This window comes from Chiloscyllium plagiosum, chromosome 5, assembly GCF_004010195.1.
Source record: "Chiloscyllium plagiosum isolate BGI_BamShark_2017 chromosome 5, ASM401019v2, whole genome shotgun sequence".
Classification (NCBI taxonomy): Eukaryota; Metazoa; Chordata; class Chondrichthyes; order Orectolobiformes; family Hemiscylliidae; genus Chiloscyllium; species Chiloscyllium plagiosum.
In genome coordinates, this window is record NC_057714.1 from 33,435,572 (window position 1) to 33,449,238 (window position 13,667).

General features: G+C 41.1%; 1 protein-coding gene across 8 annotated transcripts in view; it reads left to right on the forward strand.

Moving 5' to 3' along the window:
- The window catches only part of dgkb (diacylglycerol kinase, beta), a 788,800-nt gene that overhangs the window by 208,153 nt on the left and 566,980 nt on the right, over positions 1-13,667 (forward strand). For all 8 annotated transcript variants that reach the window (XR_006311661.1, XM_043689831.1, XM_043689832.1 and 5 more), the window contains one exon: positions 3,399-3,569. Coding sequence is in view for 7 of the 8 variants with exons in the window: in XM_043689831.1 (XP_043545766.1) it covers positions 3,399-3,569 (171 nt within the window). In the remaining variant the exon portion in view is untranslated. The remainder of the gene's footprint in view (positions 1-3,398; positions 3,570-13,667) is intronic.

The following is a 13,667-nucleotide window of genomic DNA, read 5'->3' on the forward strand; positions in this document are numbered from 1 at the left end:
GTGTGACCTTCCAATGACAGCCTGACAGAATTTAAACTAACTGACCTGCATTAGATTAAGTATTTGCAAAAATTGAGTTATTTGTATTGCATATTCCCTCATCCTCTGGCACACATTGGAGCCAGTTTCACCTGCTTTTACAGCCATTGAGGTGGGGAAAATGACCTCAAAATAGGATTAGTAACAGTACAAATGGAACCTTTACTGTGGTAAACCTTCCCAGCATGTCTCTTAGGAGTGCTATCAGGCAAAGTTTGATAAGGTGACAGAAAACTGAAAGTTCGGTGAAAGATATTCATTTTAAGGAGTGTTCTAGAGGAAGAGAAAGTGATAGAGAGCTCAGTTTAACAAAGGTGAAACACTGGGCAACAAAGGTATAATCACCAGTCATGGAGTGCTAAAAATAAGGAATGCAGAAGACGATAGCTGGGGGAGCACAGAGACTTGGAGATTTGCATGACTAGAGAAGGACGCATGGTGAATTGCAAGGCAAAGTAGATCTGTATGCATGAGTAATGGGTAAGTGAGGCATGGTGGTCTTGGAGTAAAATTAGGTGCTCTCCATTTGTATGGTGGTATGAACTAATGTTGCTGCAAAATGTGTAGGCCTTCAGCAGATTACATGCAATATACCACATCCAAAATTTTCTGAAAAAAAAAGTATATTTTAACTTTTTTTAATTGAAGGCAATAATTAACAGAACAGAAACAAAAACTCAAAGAACTGGGGATGCTGTACATGAGAAACAAAAACAGAAGGTTCTGGAAAAGCTCGGCAGGTCTGGCAACATCTGTGAAGAGAAATCAAAGTTAAAGTTTCAGGTCCGGTGACCCATCCTGGGAATGACAATAATTAACAGAACAGGTTTTATTCATTACTTCCTGTGTGCTCTACCTTAATCTTTGATTTGTTGTTGACTGACACTTTTATCTTGAGCCTTTTCATTGGCAGTTTTTGACAGTGGGGAGGTTGCTATTATCTTTCACTCTTAGGACAGGGCAAGAAGGCAAGTTAAGTTTACATCAGTCCTAAATAGGAAGTAAATCTGCACTGATGGTATTACTGTAAAACCACATGCTCGTCTTCTATTCAGTTCAACTAACAGCCCCTCCCAAATTATTCTTTCATGCAGACACTGTATGGTTGTCCATGGAATTACTATTGAATTACGATCCTTGGTTTGGAAATGAATTCTACAAAGTGAGATAAATTAGAAGTCTATGAGCTGATGTGCCAGGAATAATGTTGTAGAATTGGGCGTAATTGGGATGAGAAGAATAAACAAATGGAACAAATTATAAACATACATTTTTCATATCCTCAGGACATTCTGTAAAACTATAGAATTCCAAAATATGAAGTTCTTCGGTTTATTGTGTCTATTGTATTTTGTAGAGTGAATTAAAACTAATTGCCTGTTAATTTCTCCATGTAGCTTTAGGGCTCATTCTCACTTTCAGCACGTGTCAAGCTTTCGGTGAATTGCTCGCCGTTCTAGAATTCATTTGGTTTTCATTTCCATTGGTTATGATAGAAACTAAAATTGGGCAGAAAATCAGGTCTGACAGTTTATCACTCAAGCAGTGAAGGGGAAAATTATGTCCTCTCTTTGTTCATTTTATTTGTATTTTCTACATGTTTATTCATATTTGCCTTAATGCACTATTCTATGTATTAACATCAATACAATAACTGTGTGGAAAGATCTTTCTCCAAATCTCTTTCCTGATGATTAATTTTAAATTGATATCTCTCATTACTGATTCCTGAATCTGAAGAGATGGTTACTTGTCCTAATAAAAAAAGGCAACTTTGAAGAACCTCCTATAGGCCTTTTTACTTCCCTTGAAGTAACCTGAATATTTGAATTCTGTCTTCAAAACAATAGTTTTCCAGCATGACTGTCATCCCAGTCATTCATACACTTTGCTTTGCATTGCTTTTAAGGTTTTTTAGTATAATGCAAAATTGCAAAATGTACTCAAGGAGAGTGTTGCTGTGCAAATGTACTATTTATTACTCTTTAGCCTTTGCAGTTTATGTTCCTCTTTATAAAATCAAGAAACTATTGCCTATTTTAAAACGTTATCACAGTAAACATTGTGTGTTGACACCATGTGTTAAAATAGTGGGGTGAAAGGTTCAATAACAAAATGGAAGTGGAAAGCAAATTGTGGATGAATCTTGTAGAACTCCATACAATGTAAAATCATTTACTCGCTGTATTTTGTTGAAGATAAGTTTATACTTTGTGTATGAATTATGCATTTTTTGCATAAAAGGTTACAATTTTGTGGACATTTGGGCTGGCGTTATTTTAGAAATAAGGTTTAAAATTCAGGGATTCAAGAGTTCAAACTATACAGTCAATGAAGATGTGTAAAGAATCATATAAATTGTTGCTGAATAGCTCATGAAGTTGAATTGCTCAGATTTGGTTATGACTTTAAATTGTACATGCTTGCCTTAGAGGAGGACCTGCCAAAGTAGAGTCAGAACCCCATATAAATTTATGGTCCTGAGTTCTGAGGCAGCAGTGGTTGCCATGGTGCTCTGATCAAGGTATAAAGCTGTGCTCCTGCTCTAACAGAGTCCTGCTCTCGGTCCCCTTCCACCTTGCTCTCATTTCTCATTGAGGGATTACAACAGTTTTCAAGTTTGATTTAGGATCACAATCAAAAGAAGCATGATAGCAAAGATTCATCAGACTTGCTTTCTGAGGTGGAGGGATTGTTCTCTGAGGAACAATTGAGTAAAGTAAGTCTATGTTCCCCAAAGTTTAATAGAATAAGGTGTGATCTCATTTAAACATACAAAATTCCAGTTATTGTTGTTTCCCCAGGCTAAAGAGTCTGAGGATTCACTTAGGATTGAGAGGAGAAATTTCTTCACTCAAAGTGTTATTAATTGTTAAGAGTTTTCTACTCCAAAGAACAGTTGCCGATGAAAATACTCGTGTTATAAATTAAGAGATCTTTGGCCATTAAAAGAATCAAGGGCTATGAAGTCTGTGAAAATGGGTACTTAGGTGATTGAATGATAGAGTAAGCTTGAGGGGGTGATTGGTCAATTTCTTTTATTAAATTATGATTATTTGAAAAATGAAGGCAAGTAGTGAACAATGGGCTATTTAATTGCATTACAAAGAGATGCGAAAGATGCTCTCTGTCATTGTTCAGCATTCCTACTTTCAGCAATTTAAAGCAAATATGTTGGCTTGATATATTTTGATTTAGATGCTTTAATTTTCTAATAATTAAACATTTTAAATATACATTGTTTTTATTGCTGATATCTTGAAGAGAAAAAATAAGCCACACATTCTACCCAGTGAATTAGTTCGGGGAAAACCTGGAACTGCCAAAGTTACTTGAAAGTTATCTTTTATTTTATTTAGGATTGGAGAACTCTGAAACAAAAAGTGAGCTACAGATGATCAAAGGAATCCCATCCCCTTCTGTAACATCATCCCTTGCCAGCAACGATGAGTCCGATGTGGTTCAGTTGAAGGATATCGTTTGCTACCTGTCATTACTAGAAGGAGGACGACCTGAGGACAAGCTAGAATGTATGTACATTATGCACATTTTAAAATTCATCCACAATAAAGCTGTTGGATGTTATAGATGTGGAATTTCCTGAGACCTTGAATTAACTATCAGAGGAAATGAGGTTAGATTTATAAATGGTAATGCTGTAGATCATAAGCATTTATGGATCTACTGGTGCTAAAGTTAGGACCAATTAAGAGAAGCCAAGGTGATATTTCAATAGATGATATTGTTGTTTTGCAGTCCTTATCAATTTGACTGCTGAGAGTACACTTGAAATTAATTAACTTTAGTAGAGAATGTGAACAGCACTCCAGAAAATATGTGGCCTGGAATAATCATCACTACTAGGCCCCATTGTAAAACTGAGCCTAATTAAGTATTAGAAGAGATGATGGTTGCTCTGGTTGTCCATGCCTGGATGTATTGTAGAACATAGAACATTACAGCGCAGGATAGGCCCTTCGGCCCTCGATGTACACAAGAAGAACTCCCTTTATGTGAATAAAACATAGTGATTGAAAACGACTACCAATGCAAAGTGTCTTCTCCTTACATTGCAAATACCCAGCAAAGTCTTAGATCAGGAGGCTCAAAGAGTCAGTAAGGTTCCGTGGATGTTTGAAATTGGCTAAGTAAATGGTTTCATACTTCTTGGAAATTCGGTATAATGTACAAATTCAGACTACATAGTCCACATTCAGCTCATAAGGCAAAATACTATGTTGAATTCCAACTTTCAGATTTCAAATTGTTTGGCAATTTTGTAAGTGACCTCCTTTGTCCTACTAACTTTAACTTCCCTTGGTAGATGTGGCACTCTCTTGTTTCCTGATAGATATTTTGACCTCCAAAGAGAGCTCAATGTTTTGAGAATGACGCAATTTTTAAATAATAGCCATTGCCGTGAAATCTTTAAATACTGAGATATTTGTATCATTGATAGCCACAGGTGAGGTGCTGGGAGATTGGTGGTTGGCTAATGTGGCACCATCTATTTAAGAAAGGCAGGAAGGAAAAGCCAAGGAGCAATGGATCTGTGACCTTGGTGTTGTGGTAAGTAAGTTGTTGGAGGGGATTCTGAGGGAGAGGATTTGCATGCACTTGGAAAGGCAAGGGCTGATTAGGGATAATCAACATGGCTTTGTGCATGGGAAATCATGTCTTACAAATTTGACTGAGTTTTTTGAAGCAACAAAGAAGTTTGATGAAGGCAGAGTAGGAGATGTCTATTTGGGCTTCAGCAAGGCAGTTGGCAAGATTCTGCATGGTAGACTGGTTAGCGAGGTTAAATCACATGGAATCCACAGGGAACTACTCATAGAGTCATAGAGATGAACAGCACGTAAACAGACACTTCAGTCCAACTTGTCCATGCTGACCGGATATCTTAGTCTAAGCTCGTCCCATTTGCCAGCACTTTGCCCACATCCCTCTCAACCCCTTCTATTCATATATCCATCCAGTTGTCTTTTAAATGCTGTAATTGTACCAGCCTCCACCACTTCCTCTGGCAGCTCATTCCATAAACGCACCACCCTCTGCATGAAAAGTTGCCCCTTTGGTCTCCTTTATACCTTTTCCCTCTCACCCTGAACCTATGCCCTCTAGTTCTGGACTCGCCCACTTCAGGGGAAAGACCTTCTCTGTTTATCCTATCCATGTCCCTTATGATTTTATAAACGTCTATAAGGTCACCCCTCAGCCTCCAACAATCCAGGGAAATCAGCCTCAGCCTGTTCAGCCTCTCCCTATAGGTCAAATCCTCCAACCCTGGCACCATTCTTGTAAATCTTTTTTGAACCCTTTCAAGTTTCGCAACATCTTTCCAATAGGAAGGAGACCAGAATTGCATGCAATATTCCAACAGTGACCTGTCCAGCTGCAACATGACCTCCCAACTCCTTTCTCAATGCTCTTACCAACAGTAAAGTCAATTGGAAATAAAATTAACTCGAAGGTAAGAAACAGAGGATGGTGGTGGAGGGTTGTTTTTCGGACTGGAGGTCTGTGACCAGTGGTGTACCATAAAGATAAATGTTGGTTCCACACCTTTTAGTCATTTGCATAAATGATTTGAATGTCAAAATTGGAGGTATGGTTAGTAAGTTTGCAGATGACATCAAAATTGGTGGTGAAATGGACAGTGAAGAAGATTATCTCAGAGTACAACTGGACTTTGATCAGATGGGCCAATGGGCTGAGGAGTGGCAGATGGAGTTTAATTTAGATAAATGTGAGATGTTGCATTTTGGTAAGACAAACAGGGCAAGATTTATACAGTTAACGGTAAGGCCCTGGAGAGTGTTGCCAAACAAAAACACTCTGGGGTGCAGGTGCATGTTTCCTTGAAGGTAGAGTCACAGGTAGACAGGGTGGTGAAGAAGGCATTTGGCAAACTTGCCTTCATTGGTCAGTACATTGGGTAAACAGGTGTCATGTTGTGGCTGCACAGGATGTTCATGAGGCCACGTTTGGAGTGCTGCATTTAATCCTGGTCTCCCTGTTATAGGAAAGATATTGCTAAATTTGAAAGTGAAGTGGGAGTTGGCGTGGAGCAGGGTGACACTAGGCACACCGACACACAAGATGGCTGCCGGGCTACAACATGGAGAGAGCCAGCAGAGCAAACACAGATACTGCCTGAGACCACCATAATGCCAGCACAATGCACTCAAAACCTCGTTGATTACTTTAAGGCGGGTGGGGGAGAGAATACACATGAGGAGCGTATACTGCCTGCCGAAGTGTCTGGGTCCAGCCAACACCTTTGATAGAAATGCGAACAGTTTGATACAGACTCAATACGAAGTGCAAATAGCCAGGGCTGCAGTAATCATCCTTCTCAGGAAGAGTGATTAGCACCCATTACTACAGCAATGGACTTCCGTGCCAACACTGAAACTGACAATGTCTGCTTTGAAATTGACAATGACCACGCTGAAATTAACAAAGACTGCACTGGAACTGACAATGACTGCATGGAAACTATCAACAATTCTGCAATGTTTACAACAAACAAACTATGTTACAGAGACAATAACCTCATCACTGACCTATTATATCGCAAAATATATAAAAGTATCTTGACATGTGCTCCAGGTTGAGAGGAGACTTGCAGCTGACCACTGTGCTGTTGGTATCTTTCTCTCCTCGGAGTTCCAGTATTTCCTTGTACAATAAACTCTGTCATTGAACCCTGACTCTGACTCAGAGACTGGTGATTTTCCCCACAACAAAAGGTTTCAAAAAAGATTTCACAAGGATATTGCTGCAATTGGAGGATTTGAGTTATAGGAAGAGGAAGAATAGACTGGGGCTTTTATCCCTGGAGTGGAGGTTGAGGGTAACCTTACAGAAGTTTATGAAATCATGAGTGGCATGGATAGGATGAATAGCCAAGGTCTTTTTCCCAGGGTAGGGGAGTCCAAAACTAAAAGGCATAAGGTTAAGATGAGAGGAAAGATTTAAGAGGGACCTGAAGGGTAGAGTTTTCATGCAGAGGGTGGTGCATTCTGGTGGTCTCAGGCAGTATCTGTGTTTGCTCTGCTGGCTCTCTCCATGTTGTAGTCCGGCAGCCATCTTGTGTGTCAGTGTGCCTTGTGTCATCCTGCCCCATGCCAGCTCCCACTTCACTTTCAAATTTAGCAATATCTTTCCTATAACAGGGAGACCAGAATGAACTGCCAGAGGAACAGGAGGCTGGTGCAATTACAGCATTTAAAAGGCATCTGGATAGATACATCGATAGGAAGGCTTTTGAGGAATATGGGCTAAATGCTAGCAAATCAAGTTAGATCAGTTTAGGATAACTGGTCAGCATGGATGAGTTAGACCAAAGGGCCTGTTTCCATGCTGTATAACTCTAAGACTCTATACTCCTCCTCATGCCTTCATAATTGCCCTGATTTTAGTTTTATTTTAGTCACTAGTGGAATGTGAGTGTTATTGGCTGACCAGCATTTATTGCCTGGCCTAAGTTGCCCTTGAAAAGGTGGTGGTAACCTGCCTTCTCGAATTGCTGCAGTCCATGTGGAACCACAATCCTGCTGGGGAGGGAATTCTAGGATTTTGACCTTGCTACATTGAAGGAAATATGATTACATTTCCATGTTAGGAGGGTGGGTGGCTTGGAGGGGAACGTGTAGGTGGTGGAGTTCTTATGTATCTGCTGTCGTTGTCCTTGTATATGGTATTGGTTTGGAGGGTGTTGGCTCCGGAGCCTTGGTAAATTTCTGCTGTGCACCTTGCTGCTACTGAGTGTCAGTGGTGGAGGGAGTGGATGCTTGTTGATGTGTTGTCAACCAAGCGGGCTGCTTTGTCCTGGATGGTGTCAAGCTGCTTGAGTGTTGTTGAAGCTGCAGGCAAGTCGGGGATTATTCCATCAGACTCCTGACTTGTGGTTGGGAGGCAGGCTTTGGAAAGTTAGGATATGAGTTACTCACTGCAATATTCCTTGCCTCTGACTTATTCTTTTGTCATTGTATTTATATGATGAGCCCAGTAAGTATCTGCTCAATGGTAACCCCCAGGATATTGATTATAAGGGATTCAGTGATGGTAATGCCATTGTCTATCAAGAACAGTGGTTAGATGTTCTCTTTTTCTCTTGTTGGTGATGGTCATAGCCTGACATTTGTGAAGTGTGTATGTTACTTGCCACATGTCAATCAAAGCTTGGATGTTGTCCAGATTTTGTTGCACTTGAACATGGACTGCTTCAGTATATAAGGAGTTGTGAATGGTGTGGAACATTGTGCAACCATTTGCAAACATTCCCTCCATCATAAGTTCAGAATTGAGAGTATCATTGAAGGAGCTGAATACAGTTGGGTCGAGGACATAACTCCTGCAGAGATGTCCTGGAGCTGAGATGACTAACCTCCAATAACCACAGCCCCTTCTTCCTATGCGCAAGGTCTGACTCTAACTCATTTAAGACTCTAGTTTCAGATTGAACTACATCTTTTTCATATTTCTGGAAGATTCTTTCATATGATCACTCTTTTGTAACAATTATTTTAAAAATATTTTTAAGTTAGTCCTTTTTGGCCTAAAATAGCAGTTCATTGCCCTAAAGAAAATTGAGAACACATTTCAGAAATTCTCCATAAGAGAGCATTGTGCTCATTAGACTTACCCAGTCTATATATAGATTAAAGTTACCCATGATTACAACATCCCTTAAGTGCATATCTAACTTCCTGATTCATAGCCATGCCCTACATTGGCAATGTTGTTTGGTGGCCTATAAAGCCATTCCTCACAATGTTTTCTATCTCTTGCCATTTCATAGCTCACCCAAACAGATGCTCTGTCTTGTTCTTCCAATTGGAGATCGCCTCTCCCCAATGCACTGATCCCATCTCTCATTATCATCACTGCTCCACCTCCTTTTCCTTTGTAACTGCCCTTTCTAAATTTCAAATATCCTTTAATGTGCAGTTTCCAGTCTTGGTTACCTTGTAGCCATGGCTCTAGATTGCAATTAAACAGTATCCTTTTATTTCTACTAGTGCCTTCAATTCACCAATCTTGTTGTTTACATTCAGATCAATTGATTTTAATACTATCTTTTTAAGACCTGATTTGATTTATTGTCATTGCATGTACCCAAGTACAGTGAAAAGCTTTGTTTTGCAAGCAGGACAGGCAGATCATAGCAAACAAGGACAGACCGATCATAGGGTGTTTACAGCAAGGCATACAAGGGCACGGTTGCACAGGAGGTGCACACAACAAGATCAACATTGTTTGAATTTAGAGGGCCCCATTCAGCAGTCTAATGATAGCAGGGAAGAAGCTGTTCTTGAACCTGTTAGTGTGTGTGTTCAAGCTTCTGTCTCTGCTGATGGAACTGTTCTGTAAGTTGACCGTAATTGATTCTAGAACTTGTTTCTGCTGCTTTCCATATTTACTTGGTTCTTTTTGCCCAGATTCAACTTTTTTTGTTCTATCAGAAATCCATGTAAGGTTCCCATCCCTCTGTCAAACACGTGCAAACCATCCCCAATAGCCCGACCAATTCCCCAATTTAGGGTATTAGTCCTGATTTTACTAAGATGCCATTATACATGCCTCAATGCCACAGAACAGGACACAATTGCCCCAGAAATGTGAAGCCTTTCCTGCTACATCATCACCAATTTTCCAGCCACTTTTTCATTCTGTCATTTATTCCTATTCCTGTACTGATGAGCAAGTGGGACTGGAAATAATCCTGAGATTACCGCCTCTGAGGTCCTTTGTTCCAGTCTTTTGCCCACTCCCTGAAGTCCACGTTAGGATCTCATGCATTGTTCAGCCTATGTCATTGTGCCAGCATAGAACAAGATCGCTGACTCTTTACCTTCCCAAAAGAATGTCCTATGGTCTCCTTGTGACATCCTTTACCCTGGCACCAGGAAGGCAAAATCATCCTGAAATCGCATCTACAACAACAGAAAAGCCTGTCTGTTCCTCTCGCTATTGAATTATCTACCACTATTATCCTTCCACTCCCTTTTTGCTCCCTGCTTGGCTTTTACTACATTGCTGTAATAAACCATTATTCTCACTCGTATCCAAAATGGAAAAAAAATCAGCTCGTGAGTGAGATAAACTCAGAAGGCTCTGCACTAACTGCTAAGCTTTCCTTTAAACTGTCTAGTGATCTCCATTCCCTCTCTACTTGCATGCATTTAATGTGCTGTGGGTTCACTTTGTTAAATGTGCTGTTTATCTCGTCCCCAGCTCTGTATGGGCACCAAACTGACTCCATCCGATGCCTGAGTTCCAAAATCCAGAATTCATATTTTTGCAGCTGGAGACAGTTCCCAAAGATGGGCTTGAATTATGTGTAGATATAATTTTACTGCAGTTTCATTTCTTTCATGGGCACCATTTCAATATACTGGTATAAAAAAGAAACTGGCTTCTTTTTTCAGAGAAAAAGTGGGGAGAGAGCACCCCCTGCTGGATATTTACAGCTACAGCTTCCTCACAGTCAACCACAATCTGAAATTGTCAATGGTTGTATTTATTTTTAATGTGGGAAATAATAATTTGGTGAACACAAGTGGAGGTGAATCATGGTAAAATTCAAGCACATTGGGAAGTCAGCTGAGACTTGTGACTCTCACCCACATTTACCTACAGCATATCAGGATGCTGGTGAGAAAAGCCCCTTAGGAAAGGTCAGCTGTCAATTTCAGTGTATTAATAAGGTCAGGTGCACCTCTATTCATGTGGGTTTTGAAGTTTATCTTTGGTCTCATGGGTTCCCAGCTTCTTGGAATTGAGTATTGATTTCAGAATGCAAAGCCAAGAAGGAGTTACTGAGGGAACTGGAGCTGTGATGAAGAAGCAATGCCAGTCAACCTTCGAAGCGGTTTTCTTACATGCTTATGATGAAAGCTTTGTTCTCAATATTTTTGCTGAGAGGTTGTTTTGAAAACATTGGGAGTGGCATCAATACTTTGCATGTTTGGAGGCCTGATCTGCACTATGGAACTCTGGGCTATCAGGTTAACAGTGGGGGGGAGGGGGGGGAGGCTTTTATACTCTCACTTCAGAATTTCTGATGAAGACATAAATGGCCCAGCAGCTGCCCAGTCAACTGGCTGCCCAGTCCTGCACTTCTCCAGGACTGCAGAAATCAATAGAGAACTGCAACCTGCTGGAAGCCATAGTCATAACAGAGGTCTACTTTGGCGAAAGTGAGGACTGCAGATACTCGAGATCAGAGTCCAGATTAGAGTGGTGCTGGAAAAGCACAGCAGGTCAGGCAGCATCCAAGGAGCAAGAAGCTGATTTCTGATGAAGGGCTTTTGCCCGAAACATCGATTTTCCCGCTCCTTGGATACTGCCTGAGCTGCTTTTCCAGCACTACACTCTCGACTCTGATCTGCAGCATCTGCAGTCCTCACATTCTCCCTCATGTTAGGTGGTATCAGCCTAATGAAACTGGAGCTGCTGCCAAGTGAATCTGGTGGCACCACTTCACCAGTGGCTGTCAAAGTAATGACCATCCTCCAGCACTTTGTCATCTGGTCTTTCCAGGCCTCTGTCGAAGACATTCGCAGGATATTGCAGGCTACCTTTCAGAGATGGATGGCTGATCAGCCAAGGCTGTCAGCTTCAGCTGCGGTAATGCCAGTCTGAATTGGGTTTGCAGCTAAAACTGCCTTCCCCCAGGCATCCAAGATTAATACAGACAATTGTTAAACACTCCTGAGTAATTGAGATATATTTTATCAGCACTGAGGGCTTCCATCCCATCAGTGCTAGGCTGACCTGCAAATACGATGCATTTTCCTCAGGCAGGCATCCACCCTCCCTGATCACTGGCTGTAACTTTGTGCTGAGTAATTTCCCGATAACAACTAATGAGTAGAGAGCCAATTTGTTGTGTTGTTGATTGAGAGATACCAATGGGGTGTACACAGGGTATAACTCTTCAACCCAATCCCCCCACCATCACAAATATTTAACTTTGAAATAATGCCATCAGATCTTTTCGCATTCACCTGAGCAGACAGATGAGGCCCTGGAAGAGCAGCACCTCTGACAGTGCAACACTCTAAGTCTCCAGAACACCCCCCACTCCCTTTGCCACATCACACCAGGGTCCTACCATATTGTATTATGCATAGCTTTTGGTCCGCTTGCTCAAGAAGGGATATTTTCGCAATTGGGGGAGCACAATGGAGGTTGATGAGAATTAATCCCTGGGACATCACAATTGTTTTATGAGGAGACTGGGTCTGTATTCCCAATGGTTTCAAAGAATGAGGGGGGACCTATTTGAAACATATAAAAGCCTTGCAGATTGTAACCTGGTTGATGTAGATATTTCACTGGTTGATGAATCTAAAGCCAGTGGATGTAATCTCAGGGTAAGGAGGAAACCATTTAAGACTGAGATAAGCTGGAATTGTTTCTCTAAGTGCAGTAAATCTATGGAATTCTGAAACTCAAACAACTGTTGAAGTTCAATCATGAAACATGTACAAGACAGAAATCGAGAAATATCTAGAGACCAGTGACATTAAGGGAGATTTTGATGATGTGGGAAAGTAGGTTTAAAGTAGAAGATCAGCCAGTATCAAATTGCAAGCTGTAGCAGGCTCGATAGGCTGAATGGCCATCTCCTTGTCCTCTGATAGTATGTTCCGATGTTATTTTAATGTATATTTATACCTGAAAACTCTTGAGTGGCTCTATACCCACATCCATGAGTTGGGGTTCAAGGGCCATTGGACAAGAAGAAAGCAAGGTCGAGAACAATTTTCAGGACTGGGCTTCTTTACAGTGCTGCCTTTTACATATTAAGATTGAATACCATGCATTTTGTAGTATTTAATGTATGGCTATAATCTCACAATTATTGAAATACTATTCCATGAGTTGTACTGCTTAATGCTTGTTAATCTACCCCACATACTGATCTGTACGTCTCTTTAACATCCGCATGGCGAGACTTCAGGCTTCTGATTGGCTTTTCACATGTTTCTCTCTTTTCATTTCAGAACACTCACACTGTGCTATTAATGCTCAGTGGGGAGAGCAGCATTAGTGACATTGCACAGAGTCATAGAGACGTACAGCATGGAAACAGACCGTTCGGTCCAATTCGTCCATGCTGACCAGATATCCCACCCCAATCTAGTCCTACCTGCCAGCATCCGACCCATATCCCTCCAAACCCTTCCTATTCATATACCCATCCAGATGCCTTTTAAATGTTGCAGTTGTACCAGCCTCCACCACTTCCTCTGGCAGCCCATTCCACACACGCACCACCCACTGCGTGGAAAAGTTGCCCCTCAAGTCTCTTTTATATCTTTCCCCCCTCAACATATGCCCTCTAGTTCTGGACTCCCCTACCCCAGGGAAAAGACTTTGTCTATTTATCCAATCCATACCCCTCATGATTTGATAAATCTCTACAAGGTCAGCACTCAGCCTCCGATGCTCCAGGGAAAACAGCCCCAGCCTATTCAACCTCTCCCTATAGCTCAAATCCTCCAACCCTGGCAAAATCCTTGTAAATCTTTTCTGAACCCTTTCAAATTTCACAAGATCTTTCCAATAGGAAGGAGATCAAAATTGCATGCAATATTCCAACAGTGGCC